Below are 26623 nucleotides of genomic sequence, written 5' to 3'. Positions count from 1 at the left end.
CCATCCTTCTTCTAGGTGAGGGCCTTAGTTCCGGTAGAAGAACTCAAAGATACATTGTTACGTATATCCGGTATATCCCTTGAGGACGAAGCAGAACTCTGCTTTATCGCTGCACTTTTGTTTGACTGCTTTTCCTTTGTTTCTGCATTCTCTCATCTCCCTGGTTAGTAACTGAATCTGCCCTTTGGAACTAAGGGAAGGAAGGTCTAGGAGGCTGCGGGCTTTTGTACCCTGGAGAACCCCACCAGAGACACGCACAAATAAATGCCTTTCCTCTCCGGGTTCTTCTGAATCCACAGGGATTGTTAGTTAGCTTCTCACGTGCCTCATCAATGTGGTGAGCACCGAGGGTCGGAACTCTGTACCTAGCGGGCTGCTTGGCACTTTCTGGTTGGGGATTTTTACTCAGATCCCCAAAATGTTGGGCCCTCAGCACGTACCTGTCATGTACTAAACCAAATCTTAATGTCCTGTAAACATTGGGACCGCAACGGTCTTCACAGCAAACATCTGTTGAGGACTAAGTATGCACCGGCATTGCTCCATGTACTGGGCGGATTATCTCATCTAATTTTCAGGGTAGCCCTGTGGGAGAGTGTGGACCCAGGACTAAACAGCTCGGTTCTGGATTCCAGCTCAGCCGCCTACTTGCTGTGTGATTTTGGGCACGTAACTTAACCTGTCTGTGCCCCAGTTTTCACATTTGTAAAAATGGGGTGATAATAATGTTGCAGGAAGAGGGCCCAAGAGTGGGCTCTTGTCTAACACTGAGAAATGAATTGTCGGAGAAGATACATGGGCTGGCAAAGCAAAAGACTTTATTGGAAAGAGGCGCCCGGGCGGAGAGCAGTGGGTAGGGGAACCCAGGAGAGCTGCTCTGCTACATGGATCACAGTCTCAGGTTTTATGATAATGAGGTGAGTTTCCAGGCTGTCTCTGGCCAGTCCTCTTGCTTGTGTCCACATTTGGTCTGACTCAGGGTCCTTCCTGGGGGTGCGCATCTCTCAGCCAAGATTGATTCCAGTGCGAAAGTTTCTAAGAGGTTGGTAGGATATATTATAGGCTGGCATCTGCTCCCTCCTTTTGGCCCCTCCTGAATTCTTCTGTCCGGCAGTAGCTTGTTAGTTCCATGTTCCTTATGGGGACACCGCCTGTTGTGAGATAACTCTTGCAAGCGGTCATTATCGTGCCTGGCCAGGGCGGGTCATTACCGTGCCTGGCCAGGGCGGGTGGTTTCAGTCAAAGGTTCTCTAACACCTGTACTTAACCAGATTGCTGTCAGGGTCATGTGTTAGCTATTATTTGTTATTATGCCTGATTTGACTGGTGAGGAAATAGACATATTAAGTAACTGGCCCAAGGTCACATGGGCACAGTGGACGTGTCCTATAATTACACTGTTCAGTTGGGTACCTGGTAGCCATGTGTGGCTCTTGAACACTTGAAATGGTAGTGCAACTGAGGAGCCAGATTTTACATTTCAATTCATTTTCATTGACTTTAACTTCAATTTAGAAGCCATGTGTGACTAGAGACTCCGTGTTGGACAGAGCTGCTGCCTGGGTCCCATACCCGGTGACCTGATTCAAGTGATTCTAATGTGCATTCAAAGTTACAAACCACTGCCCTGTGCTTTAGCAGCCAGTTAAGATCGTGGCATCTCATCCTTTCCCGCTCTCAGCCATTTCCCTGAGAAGTGTACACATGTGGAGAACAGTGACTGAATTGCCCCTTTGCCCTGCACAGAATAAACACTTTACAGACCTTGGATTTTTCTGCTTTGAGGTGTTTTGTTCTTTGGTTCAGGATGTTGGGCTCTTTAAGAAGTTCATTCTAGAGCCTTCTGTCTCACAGGCCAGTTGTCAGAGTCAAGGCTACTAGTGACTTACTGTAGAATCGTTGCATGTAAATAGGGTAAAAGTTTTCTGGAGGCCTCTATGATAGGTGGCAGTGAAACAGGAGGGAAGGGGACAGGGCACAACCTTTAAAAGAATGGCATAGCCATAGAACATGACAAAAACTGGTTAGAACCAACTAGGTCCAAGATGGCAGAAGATTCGACTCCCCATGGACCTTGAGCCTCATATGCTCATTGTAATTCATTAGCTAAGTGACACACCCACCAACGCCATGACAGTTCTAAGGCCGACCATCAAAGTTCAAAAAGCAGATGGTGGCCCAATTCCTGGAAATCTCCACCGCTTCCCCAAAATAGTTGGAATAATCCTCCTGCTCATTAGTCTATGAAATTACCCAGCCCATAAAAACTAACCACCCCATATTTCAGGGCCTCTCACCTGAGATGGCCCACACTCCATCTGTGGAGTGTGTTTCTCTCTAAATAAACCTACTTCTTACCTATCACTTTGTCTCTCACTGAATTCGTTCTGAGACAAGACATCAAGAACCTGAGCTTCATTAAGTCCTGAGACCAGGTGTGTGATCTCAATTAAAAGACCATGGGTTCAAGGACTTCCCTGGTGGCACAGTGGTTAAGAATCTGCCTGCTAATTCAGGGGACACGGGTTCCAGCCCTGGTCCAGGAAGATCCCACATGCCGCGGAGCAACTATAAGCTCGTGCGCCACAACTCCTGAGCCTGCGCTCTAGAGCCCGCGAGCCACAACTACCGAAGCCCGCGTGCCTAGATCCCATGCTCCACAACAAGAGAAGCCACCGCAATGACAAGCCCGCGCACCGCAACGAAGGGTAGCTCCGGCTCGCCGCAACTAGAGAAAGCTTGCGCGCAGCAACGAAGACCCAACACAGCCATAAATTAAATAAATAAATAAATAAATATTTTTTAAAAAAGAAAGGCCATGGGTTCAAGTCCCAATCTGGGTTTGTCCGGGTTCAAGTCCCAATTTGAGTTGCACGGTTTCAGCAGGGTGACCAACTTTTCCCTTTTTGCTTGAGACTTTCCTGATTTTAGCACTGAAAGTCCTGCATCCCAGGAATACCCACCCCACACGCATCCTGGACAAACCAGAACAGTTGGTCACCTCCTTCTGTGGAGAGCGACAAGGTCTCTTCTTGCTTCCATAGTTAGGCAGAGACCTGCATTGACAGCAGGGGAGCCTTGGCCTCAACTGGGCCTTGGCATCCTGAGCCAGATATCTCACCCCCCTCTGTGGGTGGATCAGAGGCTCTGATAAGGATTTAAGGTGAATTAAAAAGGTGCTTTCCTGTCAAGTTTGGGGTCAAGGCCAGGATCTAGATAGACTCTATGATGGATAGTTGTCAACCCAGGATGAGAGTCAAGACTTGGGACCCCACCCATAATTAGGCATGTATTGTGTTAATTCTTGGTCTTTGTAGATCACCTTCAAATACAGAGGCCTTTACCCTTATGGTAATCTTTTTTCACTTTGTAAAGCTAGGAAACTTGTGATTGTAATCTCCCTCTTTTAACCGTGGCTGAGGTAAGTGTGGTGGTTCAGACCCTCCCAGGAGGCGTGTTTGGGGGCAGCTCGATGACCACAAGGTCAGGTTTTAAGGGAAAAAATAAAATACAATTCCAAATATTAAATGTGGAAACAGAAACTTACTAAGGGGACAATGGTAGCCAGGAATGCCAGATTCCTCCCCACCGCTGACGTTCAAAGACCAAATCAGGTAATTTCATTCTCCCTGAGGCCACGAACAGCGCAATTAATGAATAATCTATTATGCTGCTTTGTACCACACCCAGTTTGGGTTCGGTTTCAACCACCTGCAGCTAACCCTTGTCCTGCAATGATTCAGGGCTGGGCTGAGAAGATAGGCCTCTGGAGCCAGGCAGGAAAATCTGTGTGTCTCTGTCTCCATCTCTCTCACACACATCAGAGAGGAGCACGAGGTGGGAAGAGGGGCATCTGGACCACGTCTTGGCTTCTGCTTGCCGTGTCCACTCCTCCTACTGATTTGATCTTGGTCAAGTCACTTCCTCTGCACCAAATGGGGACAGCAGGCCTCAGGAGAGTTGTAAGGGATAGGACAGGCAGCAAGCCATTCCACTGTCAGGCGCTGAGAAATAAACTCAGTGGGGACTTCCCTGGTGGTCCAGTGGTTAAAACTTCTCGCTTCCACAGAAGGGGGCATGGGTCCAATCCCTAGTCTGGAACTCAGATTCCCCATATGCTGCACGGCACGGCCAAAAAATAAAAATAAATAGATAAAAAATAAACCCAGTGGGGTGTTAAACCCAGCGATTACTAAATCTTTTTTCAGGGCAGGGAATTCACAGCACAAAAAGCCTAATCCCATGGCATCAGGCCAGCTAAGCACCTTGGGATGGCAGCAGCAGAATGGGTGCCACCCCCTGCTTCGTACCCTAATGGGCTGGCCCGCTGTGCCTAAGAAGACCTGCTATGGCTTTGATGTGGGCCCAGCTGGACGGGACTGGGCAGGATAGGACAAGTGGCATGGGGTAAACCTGGCCCGGACTGGTGTTCTGGCCCAGCCCGTGGGCGAGGGCCTCACAGTGCTGAAGGCCCGCTATGGTCCTCATTTTCAGGAAAGTGCCTGCTTGTGGGGAAAGTAAAACTCCTGCTCTCTGAATTGCTGAGTCCTTAAACTCATTCATGCACTGATATACACAGGTACGCACATGCACAGACACAAACATCCAAACAGATGCACAGGTGCACACCCACCCACAGGGGTACACGAGCACGTAGGAACACCCGGATCAGTGCAGTGTTCACACACAGACTTGCACACACAGTGCACACACATTCGCACAAACTTCACCCACATATATGCACACACAGTCCTATACCTGGGGCAAAGGGAGAGATGGCCCACCTGGCTTGGCGCCACCCACCCACTTCTGTAAGTTTCCCTCATGGCTACAAGTCTGGAAGAATCTTGGCAGTGGAAGAGGTAAGGTGTTGGAGCCAGGTGGGGTGGGATGGGGGAGAGGAGATCAGCACAGGGGTCGGGGGGCATGATGTTTACGCTGCTCGGAGGCTGGCCGGCCTCATCAGTGGAGGCAATAGCCCCTTGGTCCACTTGGTTTACTGAGCCTCGTTTTCCTTTTCTGTGAAGTAGGGGCGATAATGGTCATGACACTTCCGCTTGGGGGCTGAGGTAGGATCCAGGGTGTAGAGTGTGAAAGAGCTTTCTTTTTTTTTTTTTTTTTTTTTTTTTCTGCTGTACGCGGGCCTCTCACTGTTGTGGCCTCCCCCATTGCGGAGCACAGGCTCCGGACGCACAGGCCCAGCGGCCATGGCTCACGGGCCCAGCCTCTCCGCAGCATGTGGGATCTTCCCAGACCGGGGCACGAACCCGTATCCCCCGCATCGGCAGGCGGACTCTCAACCACTGCGCCACCAGGGAAGCCCGTGAAAGAGCTTTCGTCATCATTATCTGGAGCTGAGGGCTCCAGAGACAGAGCCGCACCACCTCCTAGCTGTGTGACGCCGGGAAGGTTGCTTCACTTTTCTGCCTCAACCCCTGCATCTGTAACAGGGAGCAAGGTAGCACCTAAGTTCATACAGGGGAAGCGTGTGGAACGGAGCCTGGCACGTAGCAAGCACCCGAAACTAAGAGTTGTTATTGCCATGGAGGTGACTGTGAGCTCCAGGAGATCATTGCCCAGGCCTCTTACGGCCCCTGACCTTGAACCTGGAACCCGAGCCGTCCCCCAGGTGTGAAGGGAGAGCGCTGGGAGTGGCCAGAGGGGCCAGGACTGTTGATGCTGGCCAGGTCATGTTGATTTCAGCAGGCATGACCGCCCCCTCTCCCCACAGCCCACCATGGGCCCAGCACCAAGGCTGCTTTATCCCCCTCCCATGTTTTTCACTAACACGTCCCATCCTCTCCATCCCCTCTGCCCTGCTTCAGCCCAGGCGACTGTCATGATTACCTCAGCAATCAGAGGAATCCACCTAAAAGTGAAAACTGGTCCTCCTTCTCCCCTGCTGTAACCCCTGCAGCAGCTTCCATTGCCCTCAGAGTCCAAGTCCTTTCACACGGCTCCTCAGGGGACCTGGGTCCTGCCTGCTTGCCCACCTCTTCCCTGCAGGCTCCTGTGCCCTGGCCACACCAAGCACAGGCAGCCATTGCCTGTCTACCATTGGCTGGGCCTGCCTGGGGCAATGTGTTAGGACGGGTAGGCTATGCCCTGTGACAAGTATCCCCACTATTTCTCTGTGGTTCACTCTACAAGTTAAATTCTCTGTCATGCTATATGAGTCAATTTGGGGCAAGGTGCCCTATTCACCCAGTCCCTTGGGGACCCAGGAAGATGGAAGCTGCACCATCTGGAACGTGTGGCCTCCTCATCCCTCCAGCCAAGGACGAGAGTTCTGGAGGGTCACCGGCAGGGCTTACATGCTTCAGCCTGGAAGTGGCATACATCACTTCCACCCACGATCCATTAGCTAGGACTAATAGTGGCTGCCTAACTGCAAGGAGGCTGGGATGTGAGGGGAGCAATGGAGTGTCTGGTGAGCATCACCATGGGCCACAGACAGACGCCCCCCACCCTCACCCCCAACTGCTGCTCAAGGTGAGGCAGGGGTGGGGGCCCAGGAGCTGAGCCTGCTGACTTGCCCCCTACTTTCCCACCCGCAGCCCAGGCCCCAGGCAACGACTCAGCTGCCACTAATTGCCAAGACCCCAGGGAGATCATTATCCTTGCTCTTCTTTCCTTAGATGATCCTTAGGACCTGTTTCTCTCAGGGCTCAGTGCAGAGAAAAGCTGTGCTTCTCCTTAGCAAGTGGAGGCATTTATCTTACAGACACTGAGTAAATCCCTTTCTGATTCTGTTTCCCTTGTCGAATTGACCACTAGGAAGCTCCGACGCAAAACCTCCCCTGTGTGCTGGTCCTGGCAGCACACAATCGTAGCTTGACTCCCCCTACATTTCAGGTGATCTCTTTTTGTTCCTGCATTTTCCCTCTGTCCCCATATCCTCACCATGGCTTTTAAAAATTTCTTTCTATCTGTGTTTTCTCTATTTCTGTAAGTCTTCTTACATCCTTTCTGGGATTGGATGGGCATTGTTAGGCAGTCCCTGCGTTCTGTGCTACTTCCTGTAGCTCTGGCAAATGCAGCCAGGGTTTTGGGCAAAGCTCCCTAAAGGAAGGTTGAAATGTCTGAGCTTCATGGGACAGACCTGCCACCACGAGGCTGATGGGTACCTGGTGCTGTGTAAAGGGAGGGCACCTGGGAGCTGGGGGAGTTTGGACTCATAGTGATGGGTACAGACAACAGTGGGCTGGGAAGAGCAAGCCAAGCAGAGGGGAAGGCAAGGGTGAAGGCCCAGAGGACTGGAAATGCAGGAGCAGGTACCAGGGAAGCTGTGTGGTGTTCTTTGTCTGGAAGGAGTCGTTTAGAAGATGAGCAAGAAAAAGCGAAATCTTGGGATATAGGGTGGGACCCAAGCTGAGTTTGGCCTTGATCCTGTAGGGCAGCAGTGAATGGGGAGCATCGAAGGGTGATCTAAGGTGGGGGCCGGGGAAGGAGGAATACAGCCAGGCTTGGTGTCCAGAACAATCCCTCTGGCTGCATGAGGAGTGTAGATGGGAGGGCCCAGTGGGTCAACGAGACTAAGGGGAGGGGGTTTGAACTGAGCAGCAGCAGGGCCAAGAGGAGGCCACATGGTATATATTTGGCCACTAATGAGCCCTAGACCCTCTTACAAGCCATTCATGATCTAGCCCTGCTCACCCCTCCACCTCTTGTTCTCCTCATTCACATCTTCCAGTTTACACGCGTATCTGTGTGTGTGTGAATATATATTTTTCTTTTTAGCATCTCCTTACTAATCTCACCAAACCACATGTAGTTTCCCAAACATTCCACGTTCGCTTCTATCTCAGGGCCCTTGCTCAGGCTGTTCCATCTGCCTGGGACACTTTCTCCCCGAGCTCACCCTTGTCCAGCCTACATGGCCAACTCCTTCTCATCCTTCAAATCACAGTTCACATGTCACTTCCTCTGGGAAGTCCTCCCTGACTGCCATGTACAAACGTTCATTATTACCTATAGTACACTGCGTCCCAGTGGCCCAGACTCCGCTAATGTCCTCACTCCTAGGACTCTTCACTCCTGTAAGGCTGGGCTCAGGCTTGCTCTCTCCAAACCCTCAGTGCCTGGCACAGGTGGTACTCAGTAAATATTGAGTGAACAAATACAAGCCCGGATGAGGAGAGAGGGAAGGTCAAGATGGCTGGATGATAATAGTGGTAGTAATTATTACTGTTGAGCAAGGGATCTTAGTGTATCATCTCATTTCATCCTCATGACATGTCTATGAGACAGATACTTTCTTTATCCTCATTTTACAGATGAGGAAACTGAGACTTCAGAAGTTAAGTCATTTGCCCACCCAGCTGGCAAGCACAGAGCTGGAATTGGAGCCTGGGCAGGCTGGCTCCAGAGGACACAATATTTCCCACTTAGCTGGGTGGGGAGGCTGGCCTGTCTGGTGAGGTGCTGGATAGGGGAGGGAACGGGGTGAGTTCTCTCTACGGTTTTTCTGCCTTTTTGTTTTCGCACACGAAGGGATGAAAAGCAAACAGGTCACATATATACACTACCAAACATAGGGTAGGGCCTCCCTGGTGGCGCAAGTGGTTGAGAGTCCGCCTGCCGATGCAGGGGATACGGGTTCGTGCCCCGGTCTGGGAGGATCCCATATGCCGCGGAGCGGCTGGGCCCGTGAGCCATGGCCGCTGGGCCTGCGCGTCCGGAGCCTGCGCGTCCGGAGCCTGTGCTCCGCAACGGGGGAGGCCACAGCAGTGAGAGGCCTGCGTACCGCAAAAAAAAAACAAAAAAAAAAACATAGGGTAGGTGCCTGGTGGGAAGCAGCCGCATGGCACAGGGAGATCAGCTCGGTGCTTTGTGACTGACTGGAGGGGTGGGGTGGGGAGGGTGGGAGGGAGACGCGGGAGGGAGGGGATGTGGGAGCAGATGTGTGTGTATAGATGATTCACTTTGTTATAGAGCAGAAACTAATACACCATTGTGAAGCAGTTATACTCCAATAAAGTTGTAAAAAAAAAAAATAGCAAACAGGTCAGCAGTAGTTGTACGCCATCTCACCAGGTCCCTGGAAGTAGCCACAATTATAGCCTGTTCACCTGGGTGCCCTTCATAGCACGTCACTGTCCTCATAGAACTGACCGCTGTCCTGGTCCTGCCCTCTTACGTCCTCTCCAGGTGAGACTCCGTGTGTCCTGCTGTCAGGTTGCGAGCCTCACAGCCCTTCTGTCCCATTTGTCTCCTGCAGATGTCATGGCACCCCCAGTACCGGAGCTCCAAGTTCCGCCATGTCTTTGGCAAACCAGCCAGCAAGGAGAACTGCTACGACTCCGTGCCCATCACCCGCAGCGTCCACGACAATCATTTCTGTGCTGTGAACCCCCACTTCATTGCAGTCGTGACTGAGTGTGCTGGTGGGGGGGCCTTCCTCGTCATCCCCTTGCACCAGGTAAGGATGCCTGCTAAGCTCAGGCCCAAATAGCTCTCTGGAGGCAGCACAGGACAGAGGGAGAGTAGAAAGAGCCTCAGTTTTGGTTCCATATGTGGGTTCAAGTCCTAGCCCTGCCTGTTACCAGCCATGTGACCATGAATAAGTCATTTCACCCCTTTGAGTCTTGGTTTTCTCATTGAAAAAGTATACCTCTCCTGGGATTTTAGCAGTTGTTTAGGACTCCTAGGACCTCCCCTCCACCCCACTGCAAAGTAATTCATTCATGAATAACATTTAATTCTTAATGCATTGCCGGGCTCACAAGACATTGGGGAAATCTCCAAAGCCTCCTCCTCTCTCCAAGAAAGGAAAAAAACCTTGAGCCGAAATTTAAGTAGGAGAGGTAAGCAGCAAGTGAACAGGAAGAACAGGCTTGTCCTGCAGCAAAGGTTGATGGTATAAGTTGGGCCATATGCAATTGCTGATTATTTAACAGTTTTTGACCCCCAAAATGGTGGTTTCATATAGACTAACTTAATAGCAGATCTTTTCAGAATCCTGAGTTTCTGCCTTGAGGTAGAATCTCTGAAGGGGCTAGAGGGATCCGGGCTTGGTAGTGCCTCTGGTTTGCAGCAGAAGCAGATAGAAGCTTTCTCCAGAGGAAAGCATTTCCAATATGAACAGGATTCCCACAGATTAAGATCAGGGAAATTCATAAACTGAGAACACCAAGCATGTAAGCCCCCATGAGCAAGCATCCGCTGAAAAAAACAAACAACAGACTTAGAACCCCTTTTAGAAGTTAAAATCACAAATATAAATTGGAATCTCATAAATCAGGTTTTCTGATCCCAATGCAATTGAGTTAGAAGTCAGTAACAAAAGATAAATTTTAAATGCCCATTCATTTAGAAATTTAAAAATACTTGGGGGCTTCCCTGGTGGTGCAGTGGTTGAGAGTCCACCTGCCAATGCAGGGGACGCGGGTTTATGCCCCGGTCCAGGAAGATCCCACATGCTGCAGAGCGGCTGGGCCTGTGAGCCATGGCCGCTGAGCCTGCGCGTCCGGAGCCTGTGCTTCGCAATGGGAGAGGCCACAACAGTGAGAGGCCTGCGTACCGCAAAAAAAAAAAACAAAAAAAAAACTTGGAAATGAATGAGAATGAAATACTTCACAAAACGTATGGGATGCAGGGAAAGTGGTGCTTCAAGGGAAATTTATAGCACTAATGCTTATATTAGGCATAAAATTAACAACTAAACATTCAACCTGAGAAGTTAGAAAAAGAACAACAGAGTAAACCCAAAGAAAGTTTGAGGAAGGGGGTAATAAAGATCAAAAATCAGTGAAAGAGAATCAAAGATCGATAAAGAGGATCAAAAGAGCCAAAAGTTGGTTCCTAGAAAAGACTGATAGACAAACCTCTGAAGAGATGGTCAAGAATAAAAGAGAGAAGGTTCAAATAACACTAAGAACAAACAAAGAAAATGCAATATCAGTAGAGCCTCAAAATATAAAACACTAATCTGAGCAGTTTTATGACAATATATTGGAAAACGTTGGCAATATGGACAAATTCCTACAAAAAAATATAACTTGTCAGGACTGATTCAGGTAGAAATAGAAAGCCTGAATGGTCCTTTAACTATTTTAAAAATTGCATAATAAAACTCTCTTAAAGAAAACAGAAAAAGGAAAAGGCAGCCATAGAGTGAGAAAAGATATTGGCACAGTAATCATGACAAAGAGCTCATTTCCTGAGTGTATAAAATGGACTAGGGGAAAAAAAAAATGAACAAGTATCTCATAGCAGAGAAAATCCAAACGGTTACTAAACATTTGAAAAAGTGCTCAACCTCGTTAATAAACCGCAATGAGATACCACTGCAACCCACCAGATGGGCAAAAATATAAAATCTAATAATAGTGAGTGATGATGAGGACACGGAGCCCTCTGAACTCTCAGGCACTTCTGGTGGCAGGTAAACTGGCACACGTGTGTTGGAACAAAGTGTGACAGTTTCTATTAAAGAGGAAAATGCACAGACTTGGAGATTCCACTCGTAGGTATTTACCATGGAGAACTGTGTGCTTATGTCACCAGAACACAAACACAAGAATATGCATGGGAGCATTGTTTGTGTTATCAAGAAACTGCAAAAACCCAAATGTCCAAGAATTGAATAAACAAATTACGGTATATCTATAGTGTGGAATATACACAATTATGAAAAGGATCAAAATATAAACACATACCACCACATGGATGAATCATAAAGACAGTGTCAAGGGAAGAAACCAAATAAATTACAATGTCACTACCTAAGGTTAAAAACAGACTAAATTAAACTATACTTTAAGGGATGCATAAGTAGGGACAAAAATCTTAAAGAAAAGCAAGCAAGGGAGGATAGCCAGGATAATAGTTACCCCCTGGGGGAGGGAGGGAGTTATGATTGGAAGGTATTCCGTAGCAGGGAGTCTCCTTTGTGCTAGCAATAGTTCATGGCAGTTATATGTTTAAATTTATTTTCCAACAATTCATTAAGCTGAACATTTACATTTTATGCACTTTTTTACATTATATTTTACACGAACACACACATAAGGGTGACCCTAGGTCCATGTGGTTTTACAGGCAATTTCTATGTAACTTTCAAGGAACTGATTATTCCAATCTTTTACAAACATTTCCAGAAAATGGGAAAAGAGGGACTGCTCCCCTTTTGTTCTGAGACCAGCGTAACCTTGATTCCAAGACCAGACAGGAACAGATCAAGAAAGAAAAATATCACTCAAGAAGATGAATGCAAAATTGTTAGCCAATATCACTCAAGAAGATGAATGCAAAATTGTTAGCTAATCAAATCTAGCATTGAATTAAAAAAAGATACATTCTGAGCAAGTTGGATTTATTCCAGAAACTAAGGGTGGTTTAATATTAGTTAACCTATAAATGTAGATCATTATGTTGCAGATGAAGGGAGAAAAAACATATAGTCTTCTCCATAAATGCAGAAAAAGCATTTGATAGAGTGAAATACCCATTCATGATAAAAATTCTTTGCAAACTAGGAAAAGGGTATTTCACTAACATATAGGAAACAGAATTGTTTAAACTTTTTGTTTTGAAAGAATCTCAACCCTACAGAAAAGTTTCAAAAATACTTGAATAAATGATTATCCTTGACTTAGATTCACCAATAGTTAACATTCTGCCAAATTTACTTTTTATCTTTTTTTATATCTTTCTCTCCATATGTGTGTATATAGAATCTAACTCAGGATCATGCATTATGCTGAGTTGTCATATCTCTTAGTCTACTTTATTTCATTATATTGACATTTTAAAGCAGTGAAGGCCCACTGTTTTGTAGGACATTTCTTTTTTTGATTGTTTTGTTTTTTGTCTTTTGTTTTTCGATTTTTAAATTTTTTTATTTATTTATTTTTATACAGCAGGTTCTTATTATCTGTTTTATACATATTGGTATATATATATGTCAATCCCAATCTCCCAGTTCATCCCCCGCCCCACCACCACAGCCACACCCCACCCCACCCTCTGCTTCCCCCCCTTGGTGTCCATACTGTAGGACATTTCTAAAATTGGATTTGTCCCATTGTTTCCTTGTGATTAGATTCATGTTATACATTTTTGGCAAGAGTATTAAACAAGTGATGTATCCTCAGTTCATTACATCATGTAACACATGATATCAGTTTGTCCCATTATTGGTGATATTGGTGATATTTGATACCTTTATTAATATGGTGCAAACATCATCATAAAGAAAGAATGTGAGAAACATCCCTTTAGGGAATTCCCTGGTGGTCCAGTGGTTAGGACTCTGTGCTTCATTGCCATGGCCCGGGTCCAATCCCTGATCAGGGAGCTAAGATCCTGGGGCGTGGCCAAAAAAAACAAAAAACAAAACTTGGCAAGAAGGCGCTGGCCTGCACAGTAAGATTAGAAAAATAACTTAAAGGTATAAGGATTGAAAAGGAAGAGGTAAAACCGCATTGTTTACTGATGTGATTGTCTACATAGAAAACCAAAAGAAAGTAGAGTCAAATAATTAGAAAAATGAGTGTTTGGCACTCCCAGACTCATTCTATGAGGCCACCATCATGCTGATACCAAAACCAGACAAAGATACTATAAAAAAAGAAAATTACAGACCAATATCACTGATGAATGTAGATGCAAAAATCCTCAACAAAATACTAGCAAACAGAATCAGACAACACATTAAAAGGATCATACACCATGATCAAGTGGGATTTATTCCAGGAATGCAAGGATTCTTCAATATATGCAAATCAGTCAGTGTGATACACCATATTAACAAATTGAAGAATAAAAACCATATGATCATCTCAATAGATGCAGAAAAAGCTTCTGACAAAATTCAACACCCATTTATGTTAAAAACTCTCCAGAAAGTGGGCATAGAAGCAAACTACCTCAACATAATAAAGGCCATATATGACAAACCCACAGCAAACATCATTCTCAATGGTGAAAAACTGAAAGCATTTCCTCTAAGATGAGGAACAAGACAAGGATGTCCACTCTCGCCACTATTATTCAACATAGTTTTGGAAGTCCTAGCCACGGCCATCAGAGAAGAAAAAGAAATGAAATGAATACAAATTGGAAAAGAAGAAGTAAAACTGTCACTGTCTGCAGATGACATGATACTATACATAGAGAATCCTAAAGATGCCACCAGAAAACTATTAGAGCTAATCAATGAATTTGGTAAAGTTGCAGGATACAAAGTTAATGCACAGAAATCTCTTGCATTCCTATACACTAACAACGAAAAATCAGAAAGAGAAATAAAGGAAACAATCCCATTCACCACTGCAACAAAAAGAATAAAATACCTAGGAATAAACCTACCTAAGGAGGTAAAAGACCTGTATGCAGAAAACTATAAGACACTGATGAAAGAAATTAAAGATGATACCAACAGATGGAGAGATATATCACGTTCTTGGATTGGAAGAATGAATATTGTGAAAATGACTATACTACCCAAAGCTATCTACAGATTCAATGCAATCTCTATCAAATTACCAGTGGCATTTTTTTTTACAGAACTAGAACAAAAAATCTTAAAATTTGTATGGAAACACAAAAGACCCCAAAGAGCCAAAGCAGTCTTGAGGGAAAAAAATGGAGCTGGAGGAATCAGACTCCCTGACTTCAGACTATACTACAAAGCTACAGTAATCAAGACAATATGGTACTGGCACAAAAACAGAAATATAGATCAATGGAACAGGATAGAAAGCCCAGAGATAAACCCACGCACCTATTGTCAACTAATCTATGACAAAGGAGGCAAGGATATACAATGGAGAAAAGACAGTCTCTTCAATACGTGGTGCTGGGAAAACTGACAGCTACATGTAAAAGAATGAAATTAGGACACTCCCTAACATCATACACAAAAATAAACTCAAAAATGGATTAGGGACCTAAATGTAAGAACAGACACTATAAAACTCTTAGAGGAAAACATAGGAAGAACACTCTTTGACATAAATCACAGCAAGATCTTTTTTGATCCACCTTCTAGAGTAATGGAAATAAAAACAAAAATAAACAAATGGCACCTAATGAAACTTAAAACCTTTTGCAAGGCAAAGGAAACTGCAAACAAGACAAAAAGACAACCCTCAGAATGGGAGAAAATATTTGCAAATGAATCAACGGACAAAGGATTAATCTCCAAAATATATAAACAGCTCATGCAGCTCAATATTAAAAAAACAAACAACCCAATCCAAAAATGGGCAGAAGATCTAAATAGACATTTCTCCACAGAAGATATACAGACTGCCAACAAACACATGAAAGAATGCTCAACATCTTTAATCATTAGAGAAATGCAAATCAAAACTACAATGAGATATCATCTCACACCAGTCAGAATGGCCATCATCAAAAAATCTAGAAACAATAAATGCTGGAGAGGGTGTGGAAAAAAGGGAACACTCTTGCACTGCTGGTGGGAATGTGAATTGGTACAGCCACTATGGAGAACAGTATGGAGGTTCCTTAAAAAACTACAAATAGAACTACCATATGACCCAGCAATCCCACTACTGGGCATATACCCTGAGAAAACCATAATTCAAAAAGAGTCATGTACCAAAATGTTCATTGCAGCTCTAGTTACAATAGCCAGGACATGGAAGCAACGTAAGTGTCCATCAACCAACAACGGATAAAGAAGATGTGGCACATATATACAATGGAATATTACTCAGCCATAAAAAGAAACGAAATTGAGCTATTTGTAATGAGGTGGATAGACCTAGAGTCTGTCATACAGAGTGAAGTAAGTCAGAAAGAGAAAGACAAATACCGTATGCTAACACATATATATGGAATTTAAGAAGAAAAAAATGTCATGAAGAACCTAGGGGTAAGACAGGAATAAAGACACAGACCTACTAGAGAATGGACTTGAGGATATGGGGAGGGGGAAGGGTAAGCTGTGACAAAGCAAAAGAGAGGCATGGACATATATACACTACCAAACGTGAGGTAGATAGCTGGTGGGAAGCAGCCGCATAGCACAGGGAGATCAGCTCGGTGCTTTGTGACCGCCTGGAGGGGTGGGATAGGGAGGGTGGGTGGGAGACGCAAGAGGGAGGGGTTATGGGAACATATGTATGAAGGGGAAAAAAAAGGAAAAAAGAAAAAAAATATTAATTAGAAAACGTACTTCAATATACAGGAATGGTCTATTGTGGAACTGAAGTTTCATTTGTGTGTACAGGTTTCTGTGTGAACATAACTAAGTTCATTTTTCTGGGATAAATGCCTAGGAGTGCAATCCCTGCATCATAAAGTAGTTACATGTTCAGTTTTATAAGAAACTGCCAAGATATTTTCACAAATAATTTTATAGCATAAGCAAAATATTACATGGAACATACTTCTCCTAAAAAGTTCTTTGCTGTTTATCTGCAATTCAAATTTAGGTATCCTCTATTTTTATTTGCTAAATCTGGCATCTCTATTCCCAGGTGATGCCAATGCTGCTGGTTTACAAACTACATTTTCAGCAGCTAGGCTCTATTCTAGTTCTTTTTTATCATTAGGAAAAACTTTCAAACCCAAAGGTAGGTTAAAAACAATATAATGAACTCTTCATACTTGGATTCTAGAATCTTGAAGACTTTGCCACTCTTGCTTCATCTATCCCCTTTTTTCCCCTGAAGTTTTGTTTGTTTGTGTGTTTTTTAAGATTTTTTTTTGATGTGGACCATTTTTAAAGTCCTTATTGAATTTTTACAATAGTGCTTCTGTTTTATGTTCTGGTTTTTTTGACCACGAGGCATGTGGGATCTCAGCTCCCCGACCAGGGATCAGACCTGCACCCCCTGCATTGAAAGGCGAAGTCTTAACCACTGGACCGTCAGGGAAGTCCCCTCTGAAGTTTTTTTTTTAAGCAAATCCTGAACAGTTTGTCATTTTACCCCCACAAAATTCAGTTTGCAATTCTAAACAATAGTAACATTTTCTGACATATCCACAATGCTAGGATCACGGCATCAACAATATCTCCTGTGCCAACCGATTGCCTGTTATGTAAAAATGCCTTTGATTGCCTCATAAATGCCTCTTTGCACCTGGTTTGTTTGAATCAGGATCAAGAAAGGTCCATGCATTGCATTTGGTTGGCATTTTCTTAAGTAACCACATCCAGTGTGACGGAACAGTGGGGAGAGGCTGAGAGAGGGAAAGGACACACATGCTGGTCCCATTGTGCAGTGCTTATCTGGGCAGATAGGCCTGCGGGCCCTTTTTCATGTAGTCAGCGGGGACAGGGCTTATGCTGTGCCTTTATTAGCTCATTTTCTAGGAAGTATTGCCCCATCCAGATGAGAATGCCGAGGCTCAGGGAGCTGACTGCCTGAAGGACCCTGAGCAGGAAGGGTGAGGACCCAGACCTGGGCATGGTCTTGGGCCCCACTCTCATTCAGCTGACCTGCACTCCTGAGGTTTACCTATGGTTTACATTGGCTCCTTGTCAGTTACCAGGGATTAAGTCCCATCCAGGCACAGAGAGTGTTAGTAAAGGAAGGAAGGAAGAGACAAGCCAGCTAATTCTTTATTGGAACGTAGGATTGGAAGGTGCCTGGCCTCACCACCATGTCCCAGAAGTTATTCTCAGAAGGGCCAGGGTGTCCCAGGTGGTGTCAGGTATCCCCAGGGGAGTGACTCCACAGTCCCTTCCTCTTGCACGCTGAGACCCAGGGTGAGCCCGTTGCAGGGTGGCTCTTGCAGCCTAGGCAACCAAGGGCTGTGCTCTGGGAACAAAGGCACAGTGGGAAGGTCTGGGGACAGGCCTGCCCTGAGCCTGGGGACATGCCAGGTTGGGCTCTGGACCCTGGTGCCTGGCCTACAGCAGACCCACCCCATCAGAGTGGGAGGTGGACTTTGCTGTGAGGTGTGGAGGTCGGGAGGAATGCCAGCAAGAGCAGGCAGAGCCCTGGGGGTGGACCCTGCAGCATCACTGGGAGTGGACCAAGCCAGAGTCGGGCATGGGCCTGAGGGGCCAAACGGACACGTGGCGAACAGGTGCCTGGGAGCAGGGGGGAGGGGAGCACTTCACTGCTGTGCTCTTAGAGGCCCGCTGGACTCTTCTTAAGCTTATGTCAGACCATGTCACTCCCTTGCCTAAACACCTCCCAGGACCCCCCATTGCCTGCACACAAAGTCCTGACTTTCTCATCAAAATCCTTCATCCCCATTCCAGCTGACGTTTTGAACCTTAGAGCCTTCCACAACATACACCTGTCCCCTCCACACTCAGGTTCCCCTTCTAGAAATGCAGGGTGTAGGCTAGTCTATTTTACTTTTTTATTTAGGGGGAAAATCTCTTCCAGTTCTAGGGGTCTATTAAGCCTGGAAAAGAACATGTTCAAGGAATGGGTCCTCTGCCTTCAAATATCAAGGAGCTGGCCTGGGGCCGGGGGAGTGGGATGGGAGTGGGGATATCTATGGGGTCCCAAAAGACAGAGCTAGAACCATAAATGGAGAGTGAGGGGAGCAGGGAGGGCCACAGGGAGGCTACACCAGGCTCCGAGTAAGAAGCGCTTTCTCACAGTTCAGCAAGGTCTAAAAGTGGAATAAACCAGCTAGGGAGGAAGTGAGCTCCCCATCTCTGAAGGTAACCAAGCAGGGTTACCAGATAGCCTCTGCAGTTCACCACTTCCAGCCCTGGGTGTGGGGTTCTATGGTGAACATTCCCCATGCTCATCTGTGTATGTGAGGAGAGGGCTGATGAATGACGCTCTGCCCTAAACCTTCCTAGGAACATGATTTGCATTTTAGCAGCACGTGTGTTTGCAGGATTAGGGAACACTCCTGTCATCTTCCCCCTGCTCAACTCTCTCTTCTGGGGAGCCCTCTGGCTAAGTGTCACCCCCTGTGTGTCCTTTTCCTCTCTCAGCCTCTCCCTCCTGTTCCGTCACGCTGGATGTGGTTACTTAAGAAAATGCCAACCAAATGCAATGCGTGGACCTTTCTTGATCCCGATTCAAACAAACCAGGTGCAAAAATCATGATAGTTAGGACATGACTCATCTGTCCACTTGTCCATCTCTCCATGGGCATCTCTCTCTGTGCAGGGTGACTGTTTCCATGCCCACAGCCTCTCCCCTCTTCTCTGACCTCCTCTACTGTCCTACCCATCAATTTACCTTCCCTGCTCTCTGCTTTAGGATCCTCTCTGCTTAAAACCTACCTAAGGCCCAGCCTTTCTGACTTGAAATGCCTCCCCCTCACCATAGCCTGGTCAAAGTCTCCCTTTCTTTAAGGCCCAATTGAAAGGCCTCCTCCTCCAGGAAGCCTTCTTTGATTAATCCCCCCAGGGCCGGCCTTCTGCCTCTTCTTCTCTCTGTGAGCCCTGAGTACACTACATCCTGTCACCTCCACAGATTGGAGGCTCCTGCAGGGCATGGACCATGAGTAATTCATCTTTTGCCACCACTTGCACGCAGCATAGGACCTGGCACATAGTAGGCCCTCAGTGAAAGGCCTGCATGATGCTGATGATAACTATGGCATGAGGATAGCAAGAGGCAGACCGAGAGTGAGAGGAAGCTTTCCCAGTTCTCATGGTTCTGCCGTGGATGGAATGGCTCTGATTGTCAACCCTTCCGATCCCCAGCTTCTGCATTATCAATGGGGATTTTTGCACTACTTCCTGGGGTGGTTGGAGGTAAATCAAATAATATTAGCAGAGCCCCTAGCAAAGGGCCTGGCACATAAATGACTCCCTAAATTATGATTCCTGAAGAAAATACTTGCAAACCTGTTCCTTATAAATGTGATAATGTGCTTGAGTCTGTCAGTGGGAATACCATCAAGACATCAATTTAGTCACTGAGGGCCCCCCCGGAGCCATTGCCCATCAGTTGTGTAGGAAGTGATAGGAGCCCCCCGTGGAAGCTTGGCCTCACACTAAGTACACCCCTGGGCCCCTCTGAAACATACTGAGCAACAATAAAACTGGGTAATTGTGATTAATTATTATCTCAATTAATAAATGTGTGAGTTCTGATGAACTTAAACTGGCGAATTTCCTGAGAGCTTACCATGTACCAGGCAGAGTGTTTTTCTTTTTTTTTCTTTTTTTCATTTGGCCGTGCTGCGCGGCTTGTGGATCTTAGTTCCCCGACCAGGGATCGAACCCAGGCCCCAGCAGTGAAAGCGCTGAGTCCTAACCACTGGACCGCCAGGGATTCCCGAGGCAGAGTCTTAAGCACTTTATGTGTATGAACTCATTTAATCCTCATACCCACCCTATGAGATTCTACTACTGTTGCCATTTTGTAGATGAAGAAACTGAGGCACAGAGAGCTGAGGTCACTTGCCCCAGGTCACACAGCAGTAAGTGCTGTTGCAGGGATTCAAATCCAGGAAGCCAGATCAGCCTGCCTGCCTAACCTCTTCTACACTGTGCAGACTACTTCTACCTCCCATGTCCACCTGGGCTGTGGGGAGGGTCTCCCGAAGCCATGACTCTGATGCTGTTCTGGGGACAGCCGGCTCCCTGTGAGCCCTAGAGGTCACAACAATAGCCCTACAGCCTCTCCCATCCTGGCAACTGAGGTCCCCCACCCACCTGGCTCTGCCTTATGGGTCCTACAGTCCCATCCACTCCGTCTGCCCCAGGGCGGCCCCTCAGACACTCGGAGGTGGCGTCTCTCCAGGCTGAGCAGCTGCCTGGGGTCTACAAGGAGGGCAGGTGTATCTCCTCTGATTTAGAGCCTGCACCCCCGTAAATCAGAGGCCTGTCCCTGGCTGCCTGCTGGCCTAATGGGCTGAAAGGCAGCAGTGGCCTCCTAATTATAAATGTCCCTGCCCTGACAGGGCTTTTAGCAGCCCGGTCAATAGCCCATCAGACTGGCTAATGTCTGTTAATGTCAGTCCTCCGCACAAACCCTTTTAGGCACAGAGCCTGCCAGCCTCTGGGGAGCACCAGCCATCCCTTGCTTGCTGAGAAGGAAGAGAAGCTGTGTGGGGCTGGGGCCTCTGCTCTTAGAGGCCTGGGAGGAGCACCCATCAGAGCCAGGCGTGGCTCTTAGGCACCTCCAGGTCTGAGGCAGACAATGTACAGAGGCTCTCTTCCCTGCCCAGGGGCTCATTTTCTCTATCCATGGAGGAGCCAGACCCATCTGAAAGAGATGGAACTTTTGCTCACCTCCTCACACATCATTATCAAAGTCCAAGTCCAAAGTCTTTCCTTTATTTTCTCTCTCTCTCTCTCTCTCTGAATGTGTATGTGAAACTTTTTTTTTTTCTGAACCCTTTGAGGGTAAGTTACATACATCTTTGCTTTTTATCCCTAAATACTTGTGTGTTTCCTAAAAATAGGAATATTCTCTTACGTAACCGCAGTACATTGTCAAATTCACTCAGTTTAATGTTGCAACAATACTTCAATCTACCATTCACATTCCAGTTTGTCAAATAATGTGCTTTATAGCGTTCCCCCTCCAGGAAGGGATCCAGTCTAGGGTGAGGTTTCTGAGACCCTTTCCCGAGGGGCAAGATCGGAATTGGGCAGAGTACTTCTGAAGGGGAGCCCGGGACCACAGCCTGTTTGCAGAGCTACGAAGATGCATGCATAAAACCGCCGTGAACCAGGGTCTCGGTTTTCTGTCCCCTAGTTTGCCAGGGGTGAACAGGGGTGTCCTGTGTCTGTTCTCACAGCAGCTCCCTGCTTTGCTGCCCTAGTAAGCAAGGCCAGGGACCATCACTCATCTTTGCTTCGTCTCCCTTGGGCATGGTCTCAAGACGTCCCACAAGAGTGCAGTGGTCTCTGCAGAGTTGGGGAGGTGAGGGAAGGAGAGACCGTGGGTATTCCCTGAGCTCACTCTGTTCTTCAAAATTAATTTTTAAATATCATGAGACAGTTAGTTCTGTGAAGTCAAGTACTACGTCTTATGTTCACCCAGCACCTCGCATAGGGCCCGTCCCCCAGGTTTCTCGTAAAGATGTGGTGAATGGGTGGGTGTTGGCCAGTTTTCTTCTCCACTTTCTCCCTCACTTAGATATAAAAGTGGAGCCTTCCGGTGGGTGGGCTCTAGAACCTGAGGCTGGCTAGTGGATGTGGCGGTGCCTGCGTTGGCAGGCAGAGGGCCTGGTCCTGGTCCTTGTACTGCCAGGGCCATGCAGTGTGGCGTGTAAAATGAATGTGTTGGTCCCTGCCAGCTGCTGGTTTCTGTGGATGAACTGGTGTAGTTGTCCCATGGCCCAGGGAATCTCAGCTTCGGGTCTGTGTAGCCGGGGCTGTGAAAACTGTGTGTCCTCCTAGCACCTAGACAGGAATTCTCAGCAGGAAAGAGGGGAAGGGAAGAAAATGCTCTTTCTTTTTAATTGAAGTATAACTCACATACCATAAAATTCACCACTTAAGTGTACAATTCATTGAGTTTTAGATGTTCACGTGGTTGTGTAACCATCACCACTAATTTACAAATGATTTTATCACCCCCAGAAACCCCACCCCCATTAGCAGTCACTCCCCATTTGCCCCCTCCCCCCAGCCCTAGGCAACCACTAATCTGCTTTCAGTCTTTATGGATTTACCTATTCTGGATCCCACCACCCACCCCCGTCTTCCCACTGCATGGCATGTGGGATCTTAGTTGCCTAGCCAGGGATTGAACCCAGGCCCTCGGCAGTGAAAGCGCTGAGTCCTAACCACTGGACCGCCAGGGAATTCCCCCTATTCTGGATTTTTTTTTTTTTCATCATTATTCAGGGTTCTGAATTCCAGGTACCAGCGGATGTGTTCATTTGCTCAAGCAGTGAAACTACATCTGGTACATCATCTAGTGGAACCATGCAGTATGTGGCTTTTTATGTCTGGCTTCTTCCACTTAGCTTGATGCTTTCAAGGTTCACCCACGTCAAAGCATGTGTCAGTACTTCATTCCCTTTTTTGGCTGAGTAACATTTCATCGTGTGAATATACTACATTTCAATATCCATTTATCCATTGATGGACATCTGGATTGTCTCCACCTTTTGGCTATTATGAATAATGCTGCTGTGAACATTGGTGTACAAGTCTTTTTGTAGACCTATGTTTTTATTTCTCTTGGGGCTATACCTAGGAGTAGAATTACGGGGTCATATACTAACTCTGTGTAACCTTTTGAGGAGCTGCCAGACTCTTTTCCACAGTGGCTGCACCATTTTTGCATTCCCGCCAGCAGTATATGAAGGGAAACATCCTTTTACTGAACACCTACCATGTGCTAGGCACTGTGCTAGGCCCTTCCCACACCTCGTCTCCTATGATCCTCACACGAACGGTCTGAAATACCTATCATCGCCTCTGTTTTACTGAGGAGGACACTGAGGCTCAGAGAAGTGCTGTGACTCCCCCAGGATCACACAGGGGTTAGTGGTAAGTCCTAGATTCACTCCCAGTTCTGCCCCATACATTTTCTTGTCTACTTGGTGATTGCTGGCTGCCCGAGGGACCCTCCAGGTGCTAAAGTGGAATTAGCCCCCTCCCTCCCCAACCTTCCTGGGTACTGTTTTACAGACGGGAAAGTTGGACCCCCACTACCCAAAGGTCTCCGGGCACAGAGGGAACGTCTTAGACGTCAAATGGAACCCTTTCAATGATTTTGAGATCGCCTCCTGTTCTGAAGATACCACGGTGAGTGTCAGTGCATGAGGCGTTTCCCTTTCCCGAGAGGAGTGGGACTGGGGCAGAGGGAGACGGCATGGTGTCTGGACTCAGCTCTGACCTTCCTGACTCCTTCATCCTTCACGAGGTGAGGTCACTGTGTGTGGAGGGGGTAAGTTCGATTGAGGAGGAGAAGCTCTGGGCTCCGTGGGACTTGGGGTACCACCCCTCCTCTCTATGGGCCTCAGTTCCCCCATCTATAAAATGAGCATAATAGCTCCCAACCATCTAATGAAAATCCAGTGAGATTCATTTCCCAGTGGGAAAGCCCATCTTTTGGGGGACCTATCAAATGCTGTGAAGGGCATTTTTACTGTGGCCCGAAAATATTGTGCCACATAATCTCATTGACAATGGGGAGGGAAGATTTAAAAGGATAAGAGTGGGAGCCTTAAATGAATGTGAACACCAAAACCATCCCAAAAGCTTCAGTCCCACCAACTTTTTGAGCCCCTGTTCTGTACCAGGATCATAGTCCCTGGCTCCACAATGTTTGGTGTTATTTATAACGTATTCTCTGCCTCCTTCTAAAACTCAGCGGGTATGGCTTAAAACAAAAGACACAGATACGATCAGATGATTGAAATAAGGATGAAAGTCATAGCTACCCTTTATTGTGAGCCCATTGTGTTCCTGACTCTCATTACACATATCATTTCACTCAGTCTTCCCAGCAGCCCCACAAGGTAGGATGTTTTTCTGATGCAGAAGCTGAGGATCTGAGAGATGGGGCAGTTTGCCCGAGGTCACACAGTTTGTGGCGGCAGAGCCAGGGTTCCGACTAAGGCCTGATTCCAGAGCCCAATCTTTTCCCACTGAGCTGTTCCACTTCCCTAAAGAGCAGCAGCCACAGATGGAGGAATTTAACTATGGAGGGTTGCAGCTGTTGAATTCCAGGCTTAGCTTGGAGCTGCCTGGCAGCCAAGGCAAAAAAAAGGAAATAGCCTCACTGTCTGATCAAAGGAAACAGACCCGTTCATAGAGAGAAGCAGGTAGAAAATTCTAAGAGGACTTGTGTCATTTTCCATATGAGGGTTGCTGAGGAACCTAATGGACAGTGTCTGCCGACGTGGCTTCACCAAAGGGACAGCTGGGCCCTGTGAGAACTAACCTTGTCTCAAATGAGTGTAGGGCTTCTGACAGGATATCAAGTATCTGACTGTGTGTTCACTCCTGGAATACCTGCCCTTTCAGGCCTGCTTTGAAGGCTCCCTTCAAGGTCTTTATTAAATTCCTAGCTAGCCTCATCACCCATCCCTTCCCAGTTGCCCCGGGGGCAGGAGGAGTGGACCCAACTATTGGGAGTGGCAGGGATGACCCTCTAGCTCTGAGGGATGGTGTCTGTTTCTACCAAACAGGCCTGCCCAGAGTCTGTCCTCCAGCCAGGTCCAGTTCTGTTTGGTAACAGCCCTGACCAGACTCCATCTATCTGGAGCCTGGCACTATTGTGAGGTCGGCTTTCTGGTTTTAAATCCAGGATGACCAGGAAATAAATGCTGATTTAAAAGCAAAGTCTATCTGAAGGCCCATAGATCCTAAGAGAAAGAGGACGTACAACCACATAGGGACCTGAGAGCCCTGCAGGACAATAAGGGACGTTAAGTCAGCCTGGGCTCTGTCATCCTCTGTAGCATCCTCTGTTCCTCCATTTGTATGCCTCTGTGATGGGGAGATGACTTTCTACCATGTAAGCCCCTTCCATCCTCAACAACACTGCTCTGGAAGGAAGCCCCAGCCCCTCCTCCCAGGCCCTCACTGTGGAATACAGGCCTGTGACCCCATCCAACCCTGCCTTCTGGCCTTTAGTCTTCCTCTTCCGGGCCATCCAAGGGGCCCCCTATAACGGAAGTGGTTGGGGGTTATCCCTGCCCTGTCCTGCTCCAGAGACTGCGCTGGCTCCCTAGCTCCCTGAGGAGATAGCATAAACCCTTTCTCCTGGCATTTGAAGCTCTACCCTGAGCCTTTGGGACCAGGGGCGGCTAGAGCACTGTACTTTGAGGGGTATTCTAGGCTGAGAGGCAGGTTTGCTCTGACATTCAGCCTGGGAATCAAGCCTGCGGCCCATCTACTCACCCACGGCCTCAGGTCGCTAAGAATGGCAAAGATTACTGGAGGCCTAGGCTCCTCTCCAGCCCCTGCTTGGGCTGGAGGACCTTGGCAAAGCACCTGTCTCTCTGGGGGGCCCCAGCTGCCTCTCCATTGAGTGAGAGGTAGACACAGAGAGAGCTCCCCCGGACTGTCTGCTGAGCACTGCCAGTTCTGTGGCTCAGGGTCGTGGACGGCCAAGGTGATCCCAGCTAACCCTTCCTTTGGGCCGTGTCTTCCCTGACAGATTAAAATCTGGGACATCCCCAAGCAGCTGCTGGCAAAGAACCTCACAGCCTGCAAGAAGGAGCTGGTGGGCCACGCCCGCAGAGTGGGCCTGGTGGAGTGGCACCCCACAGCCGCCAATATCCTCTTCAGCTCCGGCTATGACTACAAGGTGGGTCTGTGTATTCATTTCCTAGGGCTACCCTGACCTATGACCAAACTTGGTGGGTTAAGACAACAGAAATGTATTCTCACATAGTTCTGGAGGCCAGAAATCCAAAATCAAGGTGTTAGGAGAGAGAGCCATGCTTTCTCCGAAGTCTCTAGGGAGAAGTCCTTCTGTGCCTCTTCTAGGTTCTAGTGGCTCCGAGCATTCCTTGGTTTGTAGCTGCATCACTCCAGTCCGCCTCTGTCTTCTGCCCTCCTCTCTGTGTATCTATACATCCTGCCCTCTTCGTACAAGGACACCAGTCATTGCATGTAGGGCCCACCCAAATCCAGTACGATCTCACTGTAACACATTATACCTGCAAAGACCCTGTTTCCAAATAAGGTCACATTCTGAGGTTCCAGGTAGATATGAGTTTGGTGGGGGCAGGGTGGGCGGTGGAGACACTATTCAATCCATTAGTCTTTCTGGAGGGGATGGGCTGGACCCTGCCCAGA

The 26623-nt window shown here is 47.3% G+C and overlaps 1 protein-coding gene across 1 annotated transcript in view; it reads left to right on the top strand.

Annotated features, from left to right (window-relative positions):
• The window catches only part of CORO2A (coronin 2A), a 55943-nt gene that overhangs the window by 21666 nt on the left and 7654 nt on the right, over nt 1–26623 (top strand). Inside the window, exons 2-4 of the mRNA XM_060101377.1 lie at nt 9221–9421; nt 23501–23617; nt 25980–26129. Coding sequence (XP_059957360.1) covers nt 9221–9421; nt 23501–23617; nt 25980–26129 — 468 coding nt within the window. The remainder of the gene's footprint in view (nt 1–9220; nt 9422–23500; nt 23618–25979; nt 26130–26623) is intronic.

The sequence above is a fragment of the Mesoplodon densirostris genome, chromosome 6, assembly GCF_025265405.1.
Source record: "Mesoplodon densirostris isolate mMesDen1 chromosome 6, mMesDen1 primary haplotype, whole genome shotgun sequence".
Lineage (NCBI taxonomy): Eukaryota > Metazoa > Chordata > Mammalia > Artiodactyla > Ziphiidae > Mesoplodon > Mesoplodon densirostris.
Note: the sequence above shows the minus strand (reverse complement) of the source record. Positions and strands in the feature narration are given on the sequence as shown.